Source organism: Antrostomus carolinensis, unplaced genomic scaffold (genome assembly GCF_000700745.2).
Source record: "Antrostomus carolinensis isolate BGI_N321 unplaced genomic scaffold, ASM70074v2 scaffold20692, whole genome shotgun sequence".
Taxonomy (NCBI): Eukaryota; Metazoa; Chordata; class Aves; order Caprimulgiformes; family Caprimulgidae; genus Antrostomus; species Antrostomus carolinensis.
The window spans coordinates 137-26020 of NW_010301863.1; the positions used below are offsets into that span (position 1 = coordinate 137).

Sequence of the window (25884 nt, forward strand, 5' to 3'; positions counted from 1 at the left end):
TGTCTACATTCATTTTGCCCTTATCCTTTCCGTGTTCACACATGTGTGCATGGACACTTGCTTATAAAACCTATGAAGGTACAGCCTGCCTCAGGACTATGCACATCACTAAGCATGTCCAGCCTGGGTCAGAGCTCATACTCTCCTCTTGGAATATGATGTTCAGGGAAGGACAGAGGGAACTCAACCTGTCAACACCTTTGCATTGCAACTGTGGAAACTTCTATTATAGAACAGTTTTATGCCAGTGTTTATTCCAGCTTGGTTGGGTCTACTGTTCACCTTCTTTGTACTCCAGGAGAGACACGAAACATCCAAGGAACTGAGAAATCTAGTCTGTGGTTTGCAAAAGGTAGATTAAGTGGTAAAACTGATTAGTGATAAAAAGCTGTTTTATCATACCCACACAATGTGACTGTGAATCAGCCTTGTGATAGTACTGCCCTACTTCTTTAAAATAAGCATGGTGAAAAAAAAAAAAAAATCTAAGCTCTGTCAGAAAAGAGAACTCTTCGGTGGACACATTTTTGATGTGCAGAGTAAGGTATTTAATAACTAGCTTAAAAACTTACCTGACCTGTATGCAGTGTACCCTGGCAGCGTTCATCTTTTCCTTCAGATTAGCTCTACAGTCAGCAAATTTCAGGCTTTCTGCTGAGCAGGTGTCCTTGGAAGAAAGACTCAAAAGTAGCTGTGAGGCTTGGTTTTGGCCACCTTTCTGATGTGATCATTTCCCTTGCTATTTTCAGGATTGCAAGACACTGGCATGCACCCTTGCTGTAGGCTTTCTACTTTGTCACTCTCTTGGGCTCTGTCCCTTTCTCCCATGGTTTATCCCTGCAGTACAAAGCTACTTGCTTTCAAGGAAGGCTCTGTCCACCCTTGCAGCCCAGGTTTTTGCAGCAGGGCCAGTATTAATGTACCTAAAATGGCTTAAATGAGAATTCTTCTTTCCTCTTGCCAAATCATGCACTTTTAAGCAAAAAACATAGAGCAATATCCCAAACACTTTTGCTTGTCTTTCATGAAACTCGAACATTGTAGTTCTAGCTCTGAGATTTGCTTTTGTATTCTTCATGTTGTGATAATTAATTGTACTTGCTTATACTAAAACCACGTCCGGTTAAGCATAGTCAAAATGAGGGCTTTCATTAGCAGTTTGATATACTGTGGTATTGTGCTTCTGTTTAGAAATCTTGCTGTTGGACTTATCCAAACATTCTGAACTCAGTGGAAAGGCTCCCAGATGTTTACCAGTAGTTGATGAATTTAGAAGAATCGTCTTTGGAGCCAAGAATTGGCCTTGTGCATTCTGACAAGTCTGAAATTAATGCAGATACTTAATCACATGATGTGCTTTTTGATCTCCCATTTCAGATGCTAATATGTGTTTTCTTGTTACTGTTTAAAGGTCAAATGGCTGGTGATCACACACGACTGGAATTCCACAACATAGAAACAGGAATAATAACTGAACGGCGCTACCTGTCTTCTGTGCCTTCTAATTTCATTGGGCATCTGCAAAGTCTTACATTTAATGGCATGGCATACATTGATTTATGTAAAAATGGAGACATCGATTATTGTGAGCTAAATGCGAGATTTGGGTTCAGGAACATCATAGCAGACCCTGTAACCTTTAAAACAAAAGCAAGTTATGTTGCATTGGCCACGCTACAAGCATATACATCTATGCACCTTTTTTTCCAGTTCAAAACAACCTCTCTGGATGGATTGATACTTTATAACAGTGGCGATGGGAATGATTTCATTGTGGTTGAATTAGTAAAAGGGTATGTATGGATTAGCATAGTGACAAAACCAGTCTGATCAAAATGTTTATACAGGAGACATACAAAGGAAAGTTTAGGATACAAATCTTTATCTGACTGGACAGATATGATTGATTAATATTTCTTCATGTTAAACTTCATATACTTTACTGTGACTTTTTCCTTCAGATGAAGCTAGGTGCTTAAAAAATACAAAAAGTAAATAATAGATATAACTGCTGTAGTGTTTATCACAAAGAATTACTAGTTTGTAGCCTTCCTCTTGTTTCTCTCTATGTATGTACGCATGTGTCAGTACATGGAGTGCTTGTTACTTTCCACAAACTTGGGACTGCGTCTTGGCTCATATAAACAAATGTTGATTTCTCTAAATTAAGGTTGCCTCTTCATTTGGCATTCATTCTTGTCTTCCAGTTTTACCAGCACTACTGAGGAGTACAAGGAAATAGGAAATATTAGACATATTAATTAGTGCCCCCTTGCTATGTAAAGAAAAAGGAAACTTTTCCAATTTTTTTCTTTTTTCATAGATATTTACACTATGTGTTTGACTTGGGAAATGGTGCAAATCTCATCAAAGGAAGTTCTAATAAACCTCTGAATGACAATCAGTGGCATAATGTGATGATATCAAGGGATACCAACAATCTCCACACTGTAAAGATTGACACTAAAATCACAACACAGAGCACAGCAGGAGCCAGAAATTTAGATCTCAAAAGTAAGTACAGTAATTCCTGTATAACCTACAGTGAGAGTTATTATAGAATGATAACCTGAATAAATAATGTATATAGAATACAGTATAATTTTGTAATACTATATGAAATGTTTTATTTTATAATTAATACGATCACAAGATATTACATCTTCTTTATGTTAGCCTGACAATGTGAGTTTAGTAGTAGTTCTGCACAGGCAGGTACTACTTTAAATGTGTGAAAATGCTACGGGGGGGGGAGGAAAAGTAGGAAATGTTAAGAACACAGAGTGACCCATATATACCAAAGATAATTGGGGAACTAAAGGAGATCTAAAATGTCTATGAGAAAGGATTGATTTTTACATGAACATAAGTTATGTAAATGGCATGCAGAAACCACAGCTCAAGATTTACAGTATGACTTCAAAGCCTTTGCAGAACTGGTGATTGTTATGTTAGAGAACTGGGGAATGTTTTGACCTGTTCACTACTGTTCAGTATTCCATATAAAAGCTGTTTTGTTGGGAAAATAAATACTATGCAGTATTTTGATATCACAAAATATCTTGTAAGTAAGATTTTATGTGGCAGTCCTCCAATGAATTCATTTATAAATTCAAGTAGCTAGATGTATTGAATCATAAACATATACTCACCTAAATATGTAATGTGGTTTAATTTCAGTTACAGGGTGGGGTAAGCTTTGTTCTATAGGTCTCGACCTACATTTTGTAGGTGTAGCTAGGTTCTTGTGATCCCTTTTTTTATAAACCAAACTGATACATATGTATATTTGTAAGTAATAGTAATTAGTTGTAAGGATGGGCTTCTGAAAAGCTGATTTGCATCAGAGGAAAATATCTTTTTTAAAAGGATGTATAAGGATACTTTTTCAACACTTCCTATCTAATCAGCCATAAGAAAATATGTTCTGGTCATGTGAAAACATTATTGTGTATTTTAACAGTTTTTATAAAAGTTCTGGTTAGGAAAAACAAAATTTCATAACAGATAAAGAAAATTTAATATTTCAGACACCAGGATGTTCAAAGTAGATATTAATATTCCATTAGAGCTTATTCCTTGCTGGATTTTCTTTTAACTATCTCTGAGTTACAGATAATGAGCTGACCTTCACAATTATTCTGGATTTTCTGAGATTTTACATGTTTGCTTCACTTGAAAGTGCTATTAAGATTGTAAGAAAGACTGTGAAAACTGTATCTTGATATGGCATAATCTTCAATAAGTGTCTATCAGAACTGCTTGTCTTCTAAATTAAAGCTTTTTGGATGGTTTTTGCTCCATTCTCAAAATTGTATTTGCAATTTGTGCCATGTTCTTTCTCATTTTTGCATTCTTGCAAATATAGTCAATTTTTATTGAGCTGATGTAATATTTTAAATGGTATTTTTGATGTTTTAGAGAAAGCATCCACCTTACCCTTTCATTTTTTGCAGTAAGTACTACTTATGCATATGTATTTAATCTGTTTGGGGTTTTTTTTCCCAGTATATTAATTAGACATGAGTAGGAAAAACAATCCTGTTAAGAACTGATAACTAAGTTAACACAATCATTTTATTCTACGTCTTTTTCAAAATGAATGTGGTTTGATACGTTGCTTTATTTAAGGGAAAAAAAAGTTTGAAGAAAGTGCTTACTGAAGGCACTAGAGGGCACTGTTATTTCACTAAATGCAATGCTTAGTGCCTTCATAGAGCTCATCAGCGAGGATAACCTACAAAATCCAACATTCCTTTGTTTTCTCCACTTTGAAAATTCTACTTTTGCTTTATCTTTTTGAAGTAAAACTGTACCCATAGCTGGTGCATTTGCTAACCTTGAATGCCAGTAGAAAAAAACACTGATTTGAAGCGAGGAAGGTGAATTGTATTAGATGCTGATTTTCTGTAATTCACCACCCAGGAAATGTGACTAGAAAAAGAATAACAAGCCTGACATATTCAGTACAGTAATACATAGCAAGCATCTTTCTCAAAATGGTCCAGCATACACAGGTCCTCAACCTCTGTCTTCTCATGTTACTGTGTTTGTTTGTTTTTTTTTTTGTTTTTTTTTTTTTACTGTATTTATTATATTTTGCTCAATCAGCTTCCTTAAATATGGCCCAGCATATATCATGAGAATTTTTCTTGGATTTTTGGGGGAGTTCAAGCTTTGATATATTTTAGCCAGCAAGCTATAAAGGAGGAAAAAAATGTCATTCATTATTATTTTTCCTTCCTTTGTACTAAGTTGAAAGGCTTTCCTGTAGCTTGTTCTTTTCTGTTTTATGTCAGTGTTTCTTATGGTGACACATCTCCGTTATGCTGTAAACAGTCTGTAGACTTTATTGATACAAGCAACTATGGTTAATTCATTGTCCTATATTATTTTAGTCCTAGTAAAAAAAGCAAATTCAAAATTATACTTTCTGCTAGTGATATCAATAGTTTCATTTAACCAGAGTTAGCATTAGGTAAAATATAAATGTGTACAGATAATAAAGAATCTGCAGCCTTTCTGAGTAATTGTAGAGTTACCAGATTTCAGATACTGAAATCTAAGCTAATTCTGGAAAGATAATTCAATATATGCAGTTTTTTGCAAATACAGTTATTTCAGTGTTCAGATATGACAGAGATTGTGTTGTAGAGACTGCACAGGATGTCGGTTGTCTGGGAAAGCAGGCAGTTGCCATAAAAATATGGGAGAGAATGTCCACTGTGTTTTCTTTTGGGTGTAGGATTTGGCTATGTAATGTAGACAGTCCGTTATTACAGGTATGGGTTCCCTGCATAGCCTCTGGTACAATTTCAGTGGGTAGGAGTGGGTATCTGTGGAAATGCTTATGTTAAATACTCCAGCTTAATTATTTCTGTAATTAAATGAGTAAATTATAAATTGGAGGCAAATAAATGAGTGAAAATAGTGCTGTGCTTGGATTCCAAGAACTGTGTTATTTTTCCTAGTAGAGAAAATTAGCACAGTGTACTTGGGTGCAGTTCTAGCAGATAACCCATGAAGAGAAGTAAGTCTTAACTGCAAAGGCAATGCAGGTCAAGCTTGCCAATATACAGTTGCACAGCAGATTTTCTTTTGCATATGTCACAAACAGATTCCCTGTCCTGCTTTCAGTATAGCTCAGTTGGTTAGCATGGCTATGCATCAGAGCCTTCACAGAGAGAAATAGTTGGGTGGATGGGAATTCTTGCTTGCTGTGCTTGGTGCTGTGCTCTTATGGTCTTGAGGGGCCCAAGTAGCCTTGAAGGGGCACAAAAACAGAAGTGAAAGTGGAATTTGACTTGTGTTCTTATTTCTTCCTGTTGCCAAAGAAAAATGTCTCCTTTGTTCAAACTGTAGGTATTACATCATCTGTAATGTCTCCACATTTTCTTCCTGTGGTGTGGGAAATTGGAGTTCTGTCAGATTTTTTTTTTTTTCATAAATATTTGAAGACATATGATCTACTTTTGAGGAGGAAAAACATCCTCAAGCATGACTTTGCATCCACATACCTACTAGTGGTTTCTTTTGCTTCTCTTCTGTACATACAGGTACTATTTTAATCCCCAATGTTTTCACCCCCTTTCTTTAAACAACAAACATAAAAAACCTACAGGAATCCACTCAGAATTATTATCCTTTGGAAAATTAAAATATTTTAGCATTTTGATATTTTATAAATTGAGATGAAAAGTTGAAATAACGCATTCTCACAAAATGAAAAGTTAATATTTTAGATCTAATAATAAATAGTTACAAACTTTTCTAGGAGTTGGTAGTTTCAGTACTTCAGTATCCCATCCTATTCCAAACTTTCTAGCTATGCAATACCCTCCAGGATGAACTGCAGCCATCCTAATTTTGATACTGGGATAACTATATTTTCTTTTTAAAAGGAAATTACCATCACAAAAAAAAAATATCTACTCAACTCAAAATTCATGGTTTGATTTTTTTTTTCCTGCCTGTGCAGCATTTCATGCATCTTTAAGATGTGCTTTTTTGAACTGACATCAATACTTTCAGTTTGTGTCATTCTGTTTTTCTCTTCCACATGGCCTTCTCAAATGATGATTTGAGTCCATTTTAAGTAATATGTTATTCCTGTGCTGTTATGTCACTGCATCCTCAAAAAAAAAAGCTATTCATATTAGAACATACTTCTTGGATTTAAAAATCCATTCTGGATCTCTTCTCTGGTTTATTTCTGTAGCTCCTCATTGGCCTCTGGCTTACTCTATTCCTTTGTGAGACATGGGTGTTGTTGCTATATGTGTTTGCCTTTTCATTTGCTGCTTTCTCTTGTAGTGTGAAAACAGCCTAGTCTGAAGCATCTGAAATAAAAGTAATCATATTAATGTCTGGTGTCACGTCAGTGGTTTTACAAATGCACTTTAAATGTACTTCTTCCATGTACATAAAGACTCACTTGGCAATTAATTCATCCTTGTAAACTTTTAATGCAATTAACTAAATTATCAGTAGATCTACTAGCCTGGCAAATTCATTGATGATTTGTAATAGTCACTTAATCTATTGATATTTCATTTACCTGTCAAAGTAGGTTATTCATGCTATGAAAAACTGAGCTAAATTAATCTTGACTGTAAAGAGGATTTCTTGTTCCAGCAATGGAAATTGAAATTTTTTAAATTTTGTATAATATTTGTCCCTGTTGCTTTATATTGAGCCTATTATTGTTGCTGCATTATATGTTGTTCTCTACATTACAAGATCTCTACCAATGCCAGTGATCCACTATATTTTTATTACTAAGAAACAAAGATTTAAGAAGCACAAAAAAGTATTTTATATAAAAAACTCAAATTTGTACAAATGAATGAATATCAATGCTTAAATTTCTCAAATAAACATGCATGTGCTAATTTCAATGACCTTGCCAGTGGGCTGTGAACTCTTCATGCAGAAATAACATTGCATTCCAAATGCAGAGTTCCAAATACTGTCAACAGTAAATAGATCTTCCTGATGTGACCTGTTGGAGTAGACAAGGGCAAGTGCAGCTGTTGTCTTTCTGATAGTGTTGGGAAAGCAGCCTCTGTACAGATGAAAAATAAGTATCTTAAAACTGAGAGCTCTTCTTTGAGAGTTCCTGTGTAGAAAGATATACAGACAGATTAACAATAGGAGATTGGACAACCTGGTCTAATGCAGGTTCCTTTATCCTCCTTTCTTTGCAACTTGTCACATACTGCTTCTAAACAGCAGTATTGTCTACCAGGCTGTGAAAATAATTTTAGCAATGCTAAGCCTTCAGAAATTGTATCCAGATTTCCAAAATTATGAGATGGGGGAAAAAAATTAAAAATATATTCCAGTACTTATGGATTAAATAAAACTTAAAGAAAATATTCTAGTGTTTGTGCTGAGCTCTGTGAAGTCAACAACATTGCAGTAGTCTCAGAGCACCCTGTGGTGAGGGAAACTTTTTGCTTTCTACTTCTCTCCTCTTTTCAGTCCCTTACACACATACAAATGCATAGATTTGCTTACATTTCTACAATTGTTTGGCATGCAGGTTATTAATGTTGCTGATTGTGGAATTTCTTTCAATCCCTTCTGGAATACTAAGTAAAGCTATGCTTAGGGTAATATAAGAAATAGGTATGCTTTTAAAACTTAACAAAAAATCTGGATATTTAGGACAAATTCATTCTGCTGAATCCTAGTACCACTCCTCCCCACCCCCCAGCCTAGACATATGTCCTAAACTTGTTTTCAAAATATGCTGCCATGGGTATGACAGCGCCATCTCCATGGATCTTGGTATTCTGACTGAGCAGTCCTTTTTTGTAAAAGAGCTGCTTTGTGTAATATCCTCAGAGTCTGGAGGTGATAGTCTTCATCAAGAAGTTGGTAATATTAGATAAAAAGTTTCCCTCTGCAAACCTGCATTTTTTGCATTCAAAATGAAAACATTTAACCTCTCAGCTTTTTGGTAGCTTTATGTGTAGAATTCCTCACTGTTTGTAAAACAAGCTCTGCTAAGAGCATGTGTTGGCTATTGAAGCAGAGAATTGAGTAAACGATTTCAGAAGAATATCAGTAGGAAGGGAAATCTGAGTATACTATGCTATAAAAACATCTGCTTCGTTAGATTTTTTTGTCTGTTTTTCAAGTGTATACAATGTACAAAAGTGGTCAAAATAGGCAAGAAATTAAGGACATTCGATGTGCTTGAATACCTCACCTCTCCACCACAACTATCCCCCTCATATAGAGTAATTGGCATAGCATCAGTTCTATGAGAGATGGATTACCACACACATTTATATGGCAATTAGATTTTATTATTTATCATTTAACATGCATCACCAACTTTCCTCACAGCCCATTGGACAAACAGACTGCTTTGGTTTTAAATCTTTAATCTTCCTCAATGCCAGTGCTCTCCATCTAGTCTTTGGGGGGAAAAAAAAGAAAGAGAAATCATAGAATCATGGAATAATTTAGGTTGGAAAAGACCTTTAAGATCAAGTCCAACCATAAATCTAACACTGCCAAGTCAACCACTAAACCATTTCCCCAAGCACTACGTCTACAAGTCTTTTAAGTACTACCAGGGTTGGTGGCTCAACTACTTCCCTGGGCAGCCTGTTCCAGTGCTTGATAACCCTTTCAGTGAATAAATTTTTCCTAATATCCAATCTAAACCTCCCATGGTGCAACTTGAGGCTGTTTCATCTTGTCCTGTCACATGTTTCTTGGGAGAAGAAACCAACACCCACCTCGCTACACCCTCCTTTCGGGTAGTTGTAGAGAGCGATAAGGTCTTCCCTGAGCCGCCTTTTTTTAGACTAAACAAACCCAGTTCCCTCACCCACTCCTCACAGGGCTTGTTCTCCAGATCAACTCATTTGTTGCCCTTCTTTGGACAGGCTCCAAGGCCTCAGTGCCCTTCTTGTTATGAGGGACCCAAAACTGAATACAGCACTCGAGGTGTGGCCTCACCAGTGCTGAGTACAGGGGGATGATCACTTCCCTGGTCCTGCTGACCACGCTGTTTCTTATACAAACCATGATGCCATTGGCCACCTTGGCCACCTGTGTACACTGCTGGCTCATATTCAGCTGGCTGTTGAGCAACACCCCCAAGTCTTTTTCTGCTGGGCAGCTCTCCAGGCACTCTGCCCCAAGCCTGTAGCATTGCATGGGGTTGTTGTGACCCAAATGCAGGACCCAGTACTTGGCCTTGTCAAACCTCATACAGGTGGCCTCAGCCCATCAATCCAGCCTGTCCAGTGTAGAGACTTCCTATCCTCAAGCAGATCAACACTCCTGCCCAACATTGTGTCATCTGCAGACTTACTGAGGTTGCACTCTATTCCCTTGTTCAGATCATTGATAAAGATATTAAACAGCTGGCCCCAGTACTGAGCCCACATAAAGTGACTGGGAATCTGAGAATTGTTATTGTCAAGAAAATGTTAAATGTTTTTGTGTAACTGTTTCTTGTCATTTGAGAATGGGATTGCTGGGGAAATGGTGCATTTTAACCTGTAGAAATCTAGGGGAATGTTCAGACTTGAGTGCTGACCTTTCCAGTATCCACTTTTTTCTATCGAAAACTTAGATGCGCACTAAGGACATTGTTGAGTTGTTGCTGTTGCCCACCCCCCGACACACACGCACACACACACTGTGCACCATACAGCTTTACTTGCTTGTGAAATATGGGCATATTTGTGTAAGCATTGAGCTGTTCTGAATAGAGCCACAAAGTATAACAGGAATGAAAACTGAGCACCAAGAGGTGAATGCAGAAGCTGACAGCACATTCAGCAGATCTGAGATGTAAAACAGTGAGCAGCACAGCAACAGCATGAGAAGAATTTTCTGGACAGAAGTATATTTATATCAAATGCAAGAAGTCTTCAGTGCAGTTATGAGAGCAGCATGGTCATGAGTAGTGTGTTGGAATCAGGAGACTTGGAGAAAGGTAGAACAGCAGGTATATCTCCAGTGTGGAATACCCTAGACTCTGTTGGCAAGATAAATCTGTAAGGCGCTCTTTCTGGTGCACTTTTCAACTATGAATTCTCTCTTGTACGTCTTAATCCTCACTGCCTTTTTTTCTGTCAATGTGGACGAGGGTGTAGTACTACAATGAAACTGTAAAAAGAACAAGTATCAGCCAAGGGAGGAAATATCTTCAAAGTTAAATTCTCTTAAAAATTAACTACAATATGTCCTATGTGCTAATAGCAATGACTAAAGAAAACCCACACTGCCAGCATTTCACTGCTGGTGGTTTCTTTTTTTGAATAACTTTAATGGAATATTCAGGGAAGATACTGAATGCAGTGTAGAACTGGGCTGAAAAAAATCAGTTTCTATATTCCTTTCCAAAAGAATGACTTGCTAACCCATAAATTCTTTTTTTTTTTGCCTGTAATCTTTTTGCCTTGCTTGGTTATCAGTACATGGAATTTGAAAGATGGTAGGCACCACCTGTCACATCATACAACTGCCTCTTGCCCAAAGTATTTGAAAGGACACATAACTTAGCAGAGCCTGGACAAGTAAACCATCTGCCCTTAACCTTCTTAGGTGAGAGAGAGTCTGAAAGTGATGGAATTCATCACTCAAACAGGAATAATATTTGAAAAGCCTCCTTTTCTTAAAAAAAAATAAAAAAAAAAAATCACAGCAAACCCAAAACACTTCAACCACAAATCAATACTGAAGCTACAGAATGGATTCTTTGAAGTGAATAAGTGGGCATAAAACACTAAGTTTACATGTTCGTGTCTTCCCTCAAGAGCCCTTGCAAGTGATAGACAAAATTCAGTCATGCTTGGCTCTAGCAACAAATAGACCTGTGAATGTGCAACAAGTGTATATTGTCTGCTGTAAAGGGAGATTTGAAAAGCCATATGCTGGAGCGTATGGGCTGCAGAAGCTGTGTGGATGTATCATTTAAGTCTTTGTCAACTATCTTTCAATTTATTATCGTGTTATGATCCCAGCAGGCTTCTTGATATATTTATAAAAGAACAACTGTATTTCATAAACATTTTTAAAGGATCAGATATTTTTTTATATGGAACAAATAATAAACTTTTAATCATTAATAATAAAAGTGAGGACAGACTCTAGAATCACCTCATCTGCTGTTCAGGCACAATTCCTTTTCTAAAGTGTATGTTTAAACCCCACATCTGAAAGAAAAGTCACCGCTCTGCTATGCCTATTGAACAAAGTAAATGGTAGGTAGGTGCTTCTGTATGTTGGAGAGGGGAGGTCATTAAGGACAAGTAAGCTCCTATATTTCATTGAATGTCAAAGGTATCTAGATGCCTACCTGATATTTTCATTAGAGACAGTATCCTTTGATTCAAGATCAGGATCTTGTCTATTGTGTTTAAGTCAGTACATATTCAGCTTATGTGAGAGTGGTATTTAAAAGATGGGTAGACAAAGTGCGGTTAGCGACATAGTATAGAGGTAGAATTGTTAGTGTTAGGTTTATGGTTGGACTTGATGATCTTAAAGGTCTTTTCCAACCACTATGACTGTGATTCTGTAATTCATCTTCACATTTCTGTTGCCTCAAAAATGCCATGAGCTGGGGTTGTGTGGGTTATGTTGAGTTCCACCTGGTACTTCATTGTGCATCTATTAAGATACTACAAAGCTATTTTTATTAATCTTTTAACAGCAAATCATCTGTTTTATGAAGGACTTGAAAGTGAGCACTTTTTTCTTTTGAGATTAGACTTTCCCTATGGTATTTCTCGATCTTTACAGTCTTCATTCCTCTTTGCCTGCCTGAGGGAAGAAACTGTTATATGCTTGATCATTTTAAAATAGTGTATTTGGAGAAAAGTGTACCTGATGCCTCAGCTTTACCACAGACAGATGTTCCTTTGTGTTTTCATATGTCATGTAAAGGAATTGTAGAGATGCCTGTTGTTCTTTCAGAACCCACCATGTTATGCCAAGGCTAGCTGTCTTCTTTCCTGGGGACGAATACTGCTCTAGTACATTGCAGAAGCACTCATTCCTAGCTGTAGTAGTGATCTAGTACAATGTGACGTTAGAAACAAGACAGAGAAATTTCTTCTAAAAATTAAAATGAAATTAGGAGAATAGTTGAAAGTACAGTTGAAACCAGCAGCACAACAAATCATAGAGGGACAGAATGTCTGCTTTTGGAGAGAGTGGTGGATTTGTAGTTGGCTTTGTGCAGCCATATGAAAACATTCCACGGATATTGTCTTTATGCATTATGAAAAAGCCAAGACACAATTCCTTCTAATGTTTTATTTCCTCATTTTTGTTTTCATTCATACATGGAACTGTATTTGAATGAATAGCATTCATTTCTTGTCAAGAATGATGTTGAAGAAATGAACATCAGATGTGTACAACAACATGTATAGATTTTGGAGAGTAAGAAGCCTAACTATACCTTGGTTAAACTACTTATCCCCTGAGCAGTATTTACATGTTCTCGTTACCATTATAAATGTGTGGATAATAATGCTTTCTCTACTAGTGCTTGAAGACAATAGTAATTGTTAAATTAAATTGATAATTTTTGCCACCAGTACATATCACATGAAAATTCTTGGGTGTGGACCTGAATCAGGAAAAGACAAAAGTCTATGGGATGATGCATCCGCAATGTCAGTAGTGCTAAATAGTAAGATACTAAATAGTAAGACAGTTTGCAATCCCAAACATAAATACAGGCTGGGCAATGAGTGGATTGAGACTAGCTCTGAAGAGAAGGACTTGGGAGTGGTGGTGGATGAGAAGCTGAACGTGAGCGAGCAATGTGCGCTTGCAGCCCAGAAGGCCAATAACTATCCTGGGCTGCATGAAGAGAAGCGTGGGCAGCAGGTCAAGGGAGGTGATTCTCCCCTTTTACTCTGCTCTTGTAAGGCCCCACCTGGAGTACTGTGTCCAGTTCTGGAGCCCCCAACACAAGAAAGACATGGACCTATTAGAACAAGTCCAGAGTAGGCCACAAGGATGATCAGAGGACTGGAGCATGTCTCCTATGAGGACAGGCTGAGAGAGTTGGGGCTGTTCAGCCTGGAGAAGAGAAGACTCTGGGGAGATCTTATAAAGGCCTTCCAATATCTGAAGGGGGCCTACAAGAAAGCTGGGGAGGGACTTTTTACAGTGGCAGGGAGTGATAGAACAAGATGTAATGGGTTTAAACTAGAAGAGGGTAGGTTTAGATTAGATATTAGGAAGAAATTCTTTCCTGTGAGGGTGGTCAGACACTGGCACAGGTTGCCCAGAGAAGTTGTGGATGACCCCTCCCTGGAAGTGTTTTAAGGCCAGGTTGGATGAGGCTTTGAGTGACCTGGTCTAGTGGAAGGTGTCCCTGCTGATGGCAGTGGGGTTGGAACTGGATGATCTTTAGGGTCCTTTCCAACCCAAACCATTCTATGATTCTGTCCTTCTGTTACTTGTTCAGAAAATAAATAAGTAGAACAGCATCTTCAGTTTCTATTTTACATTTATTTGGTTTAGCATTTGCAAAATTCTATTTTGAAGAAATGTAGAGACTTGGGATAAAAAAAAATGAGTTATTACAGAAGAATTTGGCAGTATTTGTTTCACCAACAGTTGTGTGTGACTCACTGTTGTGTGGTTCTGTGTGTTTTTTCCTAAGTGTGATTTCAGTAATGAATACATTGAAAAGTTGGATTCCTTTATTAGCTATCAATTTGTTTGTGTGTTAAATTCACTTATTCCTCAAAGCACAAATCAGGTCTAAGTCAAAAAAGAGATACATAGGTGTGAATAGGAAAGCTCCTGTTGGAATAAATTAAGGTCTTTATTACCTGTAAAAGATATAAATTAAACCCACTAAACTCTTTTATCAGTGCTTATGATATAACTGACCAGTACTATTATTGCCGTAATTTATAGATATAGCTCTGAATGTGCTGCCTTCCAATCAGTCATCTGACCTGTAAAGAACGTGCCAGTGAGAAGCACTGTAGCTTTTTTTTTTTTTTTTGGCCTCAGAAAAATTAAGAGAGGAATTTATGCTCCCTCTCTAAGTAAAAGGGGGTAACTCTGTGTAGTGACTTCTAATATAAGAAAGAAGAAAGTTGTGAGATTAAGGAGTACCTGCTCTCAAATACAGTGCTTTATTTGAAGGTTGTCTAGACATCGGAAAGAAATCTTGGAGCACTCTATTTCTTCACCCATTTCTTTATGATACTTTGTTTATGCTACTTGATATATTTTATATAAATTGATTATTTTCCTTTATAAATTAAGAAAAGTCAGGATGGTTATGAAAAAAATTGAGACTTTTTCAGGAATACATTTAAAAATCAAAATAAACTTCAGAAGAAAATACATACACGAAAAGTAATAGCTAAACTTTAGATCCAGAAACTATGGTTAGCACTCTAATACAAGTATATCCCTTTCTATATGTACTTTAAAAAATACTCATCTGTTGAAAGAAAGAAATAGAATTGCATTTACCATTGACAACAACTCCTGAAATGGTCACGCATTTTCAGCGGTAACAGTATTGCGTTAGTATTGAATTTTGGCTGCAACAAGTTTAGATAGTGTCTAAACTCATAGTGATCTCATACTATTTGTCTGATGAACTGTGATACCTTAATTAATGAAATAACTTACCTGTAATTCATAAGAGTAAGTAGGCGAATACACAACAAGGGATTAATCCTGTTCTAGATCGTGTAACACTGCCAGTAATAAAGCTGTACTTACAGAAGTGAAAAAGAGGAGAAAATCTGAGAATTTGTATCATACTGTGTTGAGTCCTCTGACCTCTTTTAGTGGGAGCAGAAGCAAGCTTTATCTTCTCTGGCCCTATGTTAATGCAGGTTCAATATACAAATATATTCATTAATGTTTTCTGCAATTGTCTTGTCTGAATTTCTAATGGTTGAGTTTTGTAAGAAACCACTTCTTCATTGACATGGATGTGAAAATGAAGCATGTGATTAACTTAAAAGTAGCTGTACAAAACATTTGTGATGGCAGATATGAAAAAATAACCAAGTGAAAAAATTTTCATTCCAAAGTTTATCCTTTAGTAACATTTTGTCTCTGACAGAAAGTGTGTTTTTATGCCATCAGCAGCAAACTCAATCCACACTTGATATTAAATCTGGGAAAGGTTTAGCCCATGATCATATAAAACCACTTGTATATACTTTATGAAAAGTGAAATCTGGTAGTCAGTATGGCTGCTCAATACATTTGATAGGTATAAGTGTAGTGCATTAGCTAGCGAGAAGCAGAACTCAAGTTATTTGGAACATTAACAAAGTTAAAATATTGCCCAGAACACGTCTTTGGAAACTGTATCTTCAATAGTATATAATGATCAGTTCTAATTAACAATAGTCTTAAGGAACTGTAAATAAACAGTAGTTACAGTTTATTTCGACTCAACTTAATGTATGATACTTCTGCCCATATAATACCTCTTTGAAAATATTCCAGTGTATATATTCTGAGTAATATTCCAGGGTAAATATTCTGAGTTCAGGTTCATATGTTGGCACACTGACCTGGACTTCTACTAGCCATTAATCATAACTGACAATTGCTATATGACTGCATATAACAATCTCAATATGCTTGAGGGATGGATCATGGGAATTAGCAGGGGATCGATTTGAAAGTTTGCAGTTTTAAAGGTTTAACCAACCACAGAATAAAAATGGTTGTATGGACAAATATGCATGTCGGGAGGTTTAAAAAGAGCTTGCATGTGTCATGTCCAGTAGACCAAGTTTAATTATTTTAGCATAGGTGTGACTTTTTTTAGTATTGGTCTCTAGAGTTTCTCTCTTTTAAGTTCATTGGAATCAGTTGAGATGAATTATCTCTCTATTCCAAGTTGACAATGACTGAAGGTACAGAATGTCAGGAATCCTGGAAGGGTTTTACTTCGTAGGTGTTCCACCTGAGAAAAAGGTAAAGAACCTTTATCATGTAGCAAAAGTTTTGACTTTGTTTCCAGCTCAGCTGGCTGAAAAATACAGAAGTTTTTCTGCTATGAATGAATTACATCCCATTTGTGCAAACATATGGATCACCATATTTTAATCTGTTTTGTCTGATATCATGCTTCTGAGATTTATACTGTACCTCAAAGCTCTGTAGAGGAAAGCAATATCTTATTTTTCAAAATGCTTATGTGGAATGGAAAAAGCTTGAGGTTTCTTAGTACCTGATGTTATAATGGTTACTAAAACTTTTGGTTGGATGGCTTATGAGATTAATAATATGCATGTTCCTAAGCTTTTTATCTCCATTTCACTAAATCAAAACCAGTTGAGTTTTAGAGCTGGTATGCAGTGACTAAAAATTTTTCAGTCTGATAGACATTTGTTTGTTTCAGGCCATTTCCTTGCAGGCAAGCTGTAAACCATTGCAAACAACACTAAATTGCACTCCCTTGCAAACAAGCAAGTATGCCAGAACCAGGAAAAGGTGTGACTGTGTCTTATACTGATAAGAGGGAGATTAAAATTAGCCACATGGGGTAGTGATGATAGCTAGTACCTTCTGAGTTCTGTTGCTATAAAATCTGTCTACAAAGCTTGGTAAACACTTGGGAAATGAACAATTTTGCTTTTTTAAGTTATGCAGAAACACTCTTTGGTGCATACTTTAGCCTAGGCTCCAAAGTCATCCAGGGTGGGGGACACACTAGAGATTAGAAAGTATATTCGGATCATCTATTGAAAATTTGTAATAGCACAAAACATGTTATCAACAAGGATTTAATGTATAGGGTAGGGTAGCAATTTTGATACTGGGTGATGCTTGAGAATTGGATTCCTATAAGCACCTTCCTTCAAACAGGTTCAATAATTCTCAGAAGCTCACCTGGTCCTACTCCTGTGTGCCTAAAGGGGCTTGCCTGGAGGCATGCTCAGAGCATTCCCACCAAGTTTGCAAAGACAGCTGGTTTTTCTGAGTTAGAGGATAACAGAGCAGGATGGTAGACTCGTGCAAGATGTAGGAAACATGGTTTTATTCCTTTCTGTCTGTAACTGAAAGAATCAAGCTTCTTGCCTGCCAGGAGAGGGACTAAAGCCTTTTAGCTAGGACTCTGTTCACACTGAGCCTACTTCCCCTCTCTGGACAAGCAAAGCTCAGATTCATTTCTTCAGCAACAGGTATGGAACACACCTAGTTAAACCTATAGTCTGACACATAAGGCACACTTTAGGGAGGTAGGATATGTTAGTTTGAAAGATCACTGTTATGCCTGCCAGAGATATCAAACACATGAAAGAAAGGCACAGCCTGTAATTGTTGTAAACCAAAAAAGCATCCCCTCCCTTGGTATGTAAGAGAAAAGTGATAGTTATGTCCTTGCAAAGTTAGTCTCAGTGCTATGAATCATGAAAAGGGAGAAAAGCATTAGCTTTCAGTCCTGAGTAAGTTGCCTGAGGTTCATCAAAAAGAGCTGTTTGTAATAGTGACTGTCATCAGAATTATTTTTGGCAATAAAATTCTGTTTGTTCAGTGTGCAAATTGCCATTTTAAAGGCATCTAACTCCCTCTGTTCCCACATGACTGACACAGGGTATGAATTTTCATGGGGAGAATCACCCATTTCACTGCTTAACAATGGTATCCCTAAGATTCTCCTTAGATGTGTCCCTAAATCCTTTATTTCTTTACGTGCTTTTAAACAGATGATTCTGGATGTATGGACTTTAAGTGGATCTTGGTGCTCCACTTATTGCCTTTTTTCTCAGTCTGCTGGATCCATAATTGGGATGATGTGTGGTCAGGTTCCCTGATTATGCTAACGTTATGCATCAGTGGTAGATGCATGTCTAGATGTAAATTCTGTGACTGAACCCTCCTCTGTGAAATAGATGCATATTTCCTGTATATATGAGCTGACCCATAAATAACATGTCCAGGTACTTCTAAGTAATTAGTCATGCAAATGTGAAGTCTACGTATGCATTTGAAAAATTATAGTCCTGCAATGTCTTTTCACATCATATAAGCTATCAGTGTTTTCTCCTACATTTATTTTGAAGAATGTTTTTCCAAGATACCTGTTATTCAGCATAAAAAGGCCAGAAGATCGAGAAGGTCAAAGATTCTACAGGGTTTTATCTAATATTTGTTTCTCCTTAACAGGTGATTTGTATATTGGAGGAGTGGCTAAAGAGATGTATAAGTCCTTGCCAAAACTGGTGCATGCAAAAGAGGGGTTCCAAGGCTGTCTTGCATCAGTTGACTTGAATGGACGGCTCCCTGATCTAATCTCAGATGCTCTCTTCTGCAATGGGCAAATAGAAAGAGGATGTGAAGGTATTAAATATGCTGATATTTTTTTAATATCATAGTGAAAGTATTGTCTGAATTCTGTAGAGTTTTGTTGATGTATACATTCCATACGTGGATAGATTATATTTTACTTGCTTCTAATTGAAGCGTTTGACCCTTTCTTATATAAAGGATGCAATTTTTTTAGTATTATGCAGACAAGTGTGTACCTGCCCTACAGCACAGAGATTGATCTGAGTACATGAGTTATCTTCTTAAATATTTAATGTACGTTCCATCTTTCTCCAGTGGCAAGATGTTTTGCATGTATTTTGTTTACTTCTGATGTATCTTAATTAACAATAGAAACAATAACAATTAGCTTCGATGAAGTCCTTTATATCTTCATAACACTTAAGCATTAGCTAATGCTGAGACATTAGCTAATTAATTCCATTTTTAAAGCAGACATTTTTAGTTGATTAATTCAAGGCTAATTTATGAAACTATTTGAGATCAATCTTCCATCTTCTCTATTTTTGCTCACCGCTGAGATTTGTGTTGTCATGAGCCTTCCTATCTGAAATCAGTAACAACCAAATATGTTTTATCTCACATTTTTAGTCTTTATTGACTCATCTGGAATATAATGGAATTTAAGTAAGAACAAAATTAGAAGAGGTGTATTTGTAATTTAGGGGTGTTAATCTTGAGCTATTTTTCCAGCTGTCATTTAATCCCACATTATTTTTACTATGATTTATTGAATAATTTAAATAAATTCTGTGTCCCTGCATATATATTTTATTCACATAATTCTGAATTTTATGTTCAATTTTGTGTTCTTCCCTCTGTCAAGTGCCATTCTTCTCTGACAGAAACATGTGTAAATGATACTGTAGAATTTCAGGTTGGAATTTCAAAGATTTTTGGTATCAGGTTTGTTAAATTTGCAAATAGACATTGTAAAAAATCCAAGCAGACCTGGGGGGTTTCCTCAAGCTTCATGAGATAAAGCTTTCAGTGGATAATTTTTCTCTCCTCTTTTATTCTGCCTACAGTACATTTGTACAGGTGGAACTTTTTTGTTCTTTACCTGCTACCTTTAGATAACAGTACAAATTCTATTGATAGCACATAGAAATATGTAAAATTCACAACTTATTTTTCTGTAGCTTTAGTGTCTATTTCTATAACAAATGGAAAAATATGTACAAATTAGTTTGTCACTGAGTTTAGAAAATTAGATTCTACTTTCTGAATGATGTTAGCAAGTTCCATGCCTGCACCATCCCTTCAGAGAGTCAAAGTACACCTTAATTCCATTATGCATTTCATAGCTTCCTTTGAAATTATGTAATTTTCTAAATGAATTTTATGTACTTCAAAGAAATATTGCCACAAGCCTAGAGCGCAAGTTCACCTTTTAAACCAGTGACACAACTCAGCTATCAGTGAGTTTAATAAAGCTGCAAACAATTTAATAAAGGCCATACAAATATTGTCCTTTTTGGTGGACAGTCAGCTTTTTCCAACACCAAAATCATCTGATACAATCAAAATGGTTAAACCAGATGTGCTTCCTGGCTCCCAGAGAACTGCCTCACCAGAAGTCCTTTGTTCACAGAAGGAAATCTTTAATAGCATGGAATGAAATATTCCTTTCCAACTTTTCTACTTAGCCCTTGAAAGTTCACTCTTCCATCTCACTTGATTACTTCAGGTCTTCCTGTCTGGCCCATCTGTCAATCTCTTGTCTTCAGACCATGGATCAGATGTACAAAAAAGTGTTCTGACACCTAAAATATGATTTAAGTCACTTGCAAATTTAGCCACGTCCTAGAACTCTCTTGTATGCCTCAAGCTGCCCATAGCTCTGCTGCTGTGTACAGACACAACTGTCTCCACCTTTACAGAGCTGAGCAATTTTGCATCTATCTCACACTGCAGAGGGATGTGTAAGCTCTGTAAGTTCCCTGAGATGTTGAGTCCAAAGACCTCAAGACACACAGCAACAGAAGTCATTTAAAACAAATAAATACTAGTCACCGCCATTCTCGGTCCAAGACAACTGGCTGTACTGGTGTGTATATGTCCTTTGTTAAGACCATCAGCCTGCTGCAAAATCATTCCTGAGAAGTGAAGCACTTAGATTTTATGTTCTTCAGAATTTTATGGGATTGAATTCCCCACCAAAAAAAAAAAAAACCCTGAGGTGAAAGCTCTTTTTTCTCTCTTCTGTCAAACTGTGAAGCCATGATGTATTACTAATTAATTTTATCTGTTAGGATTTTGGTCTTAAAAGACTGATATTTCTGAATAACTTTCCTGCCATAAGTGCATGTTAAAAATTCTTTCTTTGAAACATTTTTTTGCAAACCCACACATGTGATTGGTGTGGCAAGTTGTAAGGCTTGTATTTTAAAGTTCCAGCCACAGGCAAATAGATATTTCTGTTCTCTACCACTGAACATTGAATATAATGTACACTTTGCTGAATCCACCTTGTTGACAAATTTTCAATGTCTAAAACAGATAGAAACTAACAGCTAGAAACATAAATATGCTAACTAGCTCTTCAAATTGTTAACAGCAAACCCCAGAGCCAGGTTGTGAGCATCAGCCCTGTTTTTCTCTAGTCAAATCCATTGTACTTTATTTTCACACTTTACATAAAGCAGAATTATAGAAATTACGGAATGATAAAAAATACTTTTAATATATTTAGGAGGAAAATGCACTGTGTGCATGCATGTGCATATATAATATAATATATATATTAAATAAACCGTATGAAAAAGTTTCAAAGTATTAACATATGTGAAGGCTCTTGGTGGTGACGGGGAATTTATTTTTGCAACATATAGTAAAACTTTGTACATGCTACTTAATAATACTTTTTGTGTAATACACAGCATGTAAGCTCTCACACAAGACAAATGTAAATGAGACCAAATCCAGTCAATTAAAAAAGTCTGAAGCGAAATTATTCAGTGAGGACTGAATAAATTAGAATATTTAAATAGAATGTGAATCAAAAGGTGAGTGCTTGAGAAGAGTGTATTGCAGTATTTTTACTAAATAGCTTAGTTCTGTAATATATATAGGAAAAAATGAACCTGTTATGGTAGATATTATAATATTTACAGACATTAAACAGTCCTCCTTTGTTCTTTAATTTTTTTTAAAAAATGTACTTTTACTACAAGAAATTCTTAGATGTATGTGAGTCTTAATGGCCATTTTTAAATATCGACTACTATAGATAAGCCAAAAGTGCTAAGAAACAATTTCATAAAAAGCAAAATACCCTGCTTTATAACAAGATTCTATCTGTAGTGTTTCCAAATGTGTGTTTTAACATGCACTTTTTAATGTGCCTGCAGGGACCTGCAGTTTATGTACTTTTAAGTCCTTGTGACTTTTGCTCCACTTTTACAAAGATGAGGAAATTTAACATTGCATAACTAAAGTGTAAATAAATGCATGCATATATAACATTTAAACACCTACAGATATTTTCACTTCATTTTTGTAAAGTTTCTGAGTAGCAGAATCTGGTGAGAAAAAAATGTGTCTTGTCTTGTCAGCTACGGGATTCTGTCATTATAATCCCCAGGGTGATGTAATGCCCAAATGTTTAAACTTCTGGGCTCAAAACTCCAAAGAATAGGAAATCACTATCCTATTTATGCCTACTGCAGGCCATCACTTATGAGTAATAATAATAATAATTATTATTATTATTAGAACATGATAAAATAGAACCATTAATAGTTTTACTAAAACAGGGATGCAGAGTACATTACCCTCATTCTTAATTGCACTAGTGACTGTTCAGACCCTGGTTCAGAGATGTGCTAGAGCAGTGCCTTTTAAAGCAAGTGGCCATTGAACTGACTTAAATCATATTGATAAGGGTTTTTCTGAAATACTGGCAAATTAAAAGAAAATCCAACACTGAGATCTCTGAAGGAGCTGTAATGTGAAAGGGTTAAGTGGATTCCTCTCTACAAGATGGTTTAAGATATTTATATAATCCTTGTACTGGTTTTGCCCTGTCATCAATGACTAGCAGTAGGAGTTTCAAGTAGATATTGATGTGTCTTCTCCAAAGCAATTGTGGAGAAGTTTATAATCCCAGAAGCAAATTTTTCCTTAGAGTGTCAAAAGTCAGTATGAAATGTGTGTGAGCTCATAGTATTCTGTAGTTCATGGTCTGTATTTCAGTCTTCATTCACCAGTCACAAAGAAAGGGCTAGAAAAAAGAAAGACCAGAGAGGATGATGGTGCTAATTATTCCTGAATTCAGTGTATCTGAACATGACAAATGGCTAGTCAGGATTCAGTCATGCATTTACTCTACTAATGCATTCATATCTATCCGAGGGGGGGGGGGGGGAAACCAACAAAAAACAAAAAAACCTTTTAATTTTCCTTCATTACATGTCATCAGCTCAATTAACCATTGTATTTGTAGTAAAATACTGGCAAATTACTGCTTTCTTATTTTGGCTTGCCTGAAGATTTATGGCTATTAGCATTAATTTGTTTGCATTATATGGCATTTCTTCCTCACTTTAACAGCAGCATGCACTTTACTCTGAACGTTTTTTCCTGTGTTTGCTGCCATTTCAATATTGCTTACTAACATTTAATATATTTTGCTTTTTTATTTTGCTGACAAAGTTGCATTGATGAAAGCTGATTTGCAAGGTAGATAGCCCTCTGTGTATTAAACAAGACTGAAACCTCAATGCACAGTTGGATTTCTGCGATAAACGCTCTGTATATTTCAGAACTGAGGTGTTACCTTGTTTCAGATTTTATCTTTCACACCTCTAAAACAATAGGTTTACATGAACCTTCGTTTTCCAGCATAGCTTGCATAAAGGCTTTCAGTCTTGAATATGTTTGTATAGTGATTGCTTTAGTGCTTTGATCATTCCTTTTCAAATTTCTTTGTTTCAGTAGTCTAGTTATGATTTGCTAGAAATAGAGTAGCTTTGTTTTTCATGCATATGTCACGTTTTGGCATGCCAGTTCATTAGTAGTCTGATTTTCTGCACTTCCCCTTAAAAAAGGAACCTGCATGAGATCCCTGAAGCATGTGGATCAGTACTTGCCAAAATTCCTGACAAAGAATCCCAAACTCCTCCTAATTTCAGACCAAAATAATTTAAAATAATTTGTGGGATTAAAACATTGTATACTGTACCTTAATTTTATTATTTTGGTTTGTTTTGCTTTTCATTTTATTTCCACTCTTTACTTTCACTCCCAGAGCTTTGCTTTCTGTGTCATTTGGCTTTGCTGGTTCAAATGTATTTACAGGAAAAATTAATACTGAAGTTTTTAGAAAACTTTTATCCAGTTAATGTTCTGAGATGAGATTAACAAATAACTTGCAACAAAATTAACATTCCCACCATACCTTCAATAGCTCTGCTTCGGTTTGTGCATTCTTACGTGTTTGACATATTAATCTTAAAACTAAAGCAAACCCACCCTTTTAATACTACATGCTGCTACAAAATCAGCAAGTTTTTATGTGTTTTATCTGGTAAATCCTTGCTCATTTGATTTGAGATGCTGGCAACCTGTTAAAGTGATCCAGTGAGAAAGACCTTTCTTTGGAAGACAAAGTGCAAGTCGTTTTTTGTGTGTTCTCATCAGGCCCCAGCACAACATGCCAAGAGGATTCATGCGCAAACCAGGGAGTGTGCTTACAGCAGTGGGATGGATTCAGTTGTGACTGTAGTATGACCTCCTTTAGTGGACCGTTATGCAATGACCGTAAGTACACTAAAAAATGCTGATCTGAACGCTCAAGAGCTCTAAGGCGATATTTGAAGCAAGTGTCTGAAGCTTTATATTATTTTAATATTAGGTATTTAAATGAACTGACAAACCTTGTGAAAAACTGTAAAGCTTGTGGGAAGAACATAGCTAAAATATACAGTATAAATTTTGGACAATGTGCAGTATCAAACATTGACAGAATTTGGTTTTATTACACTTGATTACATGTTTAATACGTTGACGTTTATCTGTTTGAAATAATCCTTCTCTTGCATAAATGTTACAAATAGGTTTGGGGTTTTTTTCCCCTTGTTTAAAAAGCCTTTTACATTTTGCTATCTTTAGCTATATTGTAATTTTGTAGCATTATATCATGAGAGCTATAATTACTGTGAAACAGTTGACAAGACTCATTATCTCCCTTTGTAGGTTTCTTTAGGTGACACACTAAGCATTCCTATAATAAAAGCACGCCAAGTATTTTAGTTCTTTTAAATTTCATGTGAATAAAACTACATAACATACACTAACCATCTGGTCTTTTAGGAAATGTGTCAAAAATAAGGGACCTGATTCACAAATGTCATAATCTAGACTTATTCCAATCTAGCCGTATTGATCTGAATAGACTTATGCAGTGAAAGTGGAATAGTAATGCAAGAGCCATAATGATCCATGGTAACTGATTAAAACAAACAACTGAGTTTTCTTTTTAACTTACCATATTTGAAATATCCAAATGTTGCACATTTTTATATCCATGTTAAGAGGGAATTTCTATAAGGCTAGGCCTTTTTATTTCTATGTGTATACATTTATCTGAATGAATGACTGATGGTAGAAAGTGTTTGTATAACTGTCTAGTCAAACATTTAAGATTTTTATGTCTTGTTCTGGTTCTCCACTCTACAGCAAGGTGTACCTTCTTGGACAAACCCTAAAGTAACTGAAAAAATATAATCTGAAAAGCTTTTGGCTCAAATTGTATCTAGTACAAGGCTAGAAAATGAATTATATGTAAAAGTGACATTAATTATTGTCATGAAAGTTCCACTTTTCTACTTCTGACCATGTTTGAAAACTATGGAAAGGACTAATCTCAGTCTATTTTTCTGCAGTTGCTGTCATGGTAGAAATGAAATGTGGCATCAGAAAACTTTTGATAGTTTGAGCAGTGTTTTGGGTTTACATTATGTATATGAGTTTGCCCTTCCCAACAATGTGAATGATTAGTCATACTGCTAAACATATATATACACATTTTTTTTTTTTTTTTAGATTTCAGTCCCCTGTCTG

The 25884-nt window shown here is 36.0% G+C and overlaps 1 protein-coding gene across 1 annotated transcript; it reads left to right on the top strand.

Moving 5' to 3' along the window:
• Window positions 1-1416: 1416 nt before the first annotated feature.
• On the top strand, window positions 1417-24582 carry LOC104521585 (neurexin-1-like; the record flags this gene model as incomplete). Its single annotated transcript, XM_010163631.1, has 4 exons — window positions 1417-1793; window positions 2324-2514; window positions 18658-18831; window positions 24463-24582. Coding segments are annotated over exons 1-4 (862 nt in total), but the record flags the coding sequence as incomplete, so codon positions are not given.
• Window positions 24583-25884: the final 1302 nt, after the last annotated feature.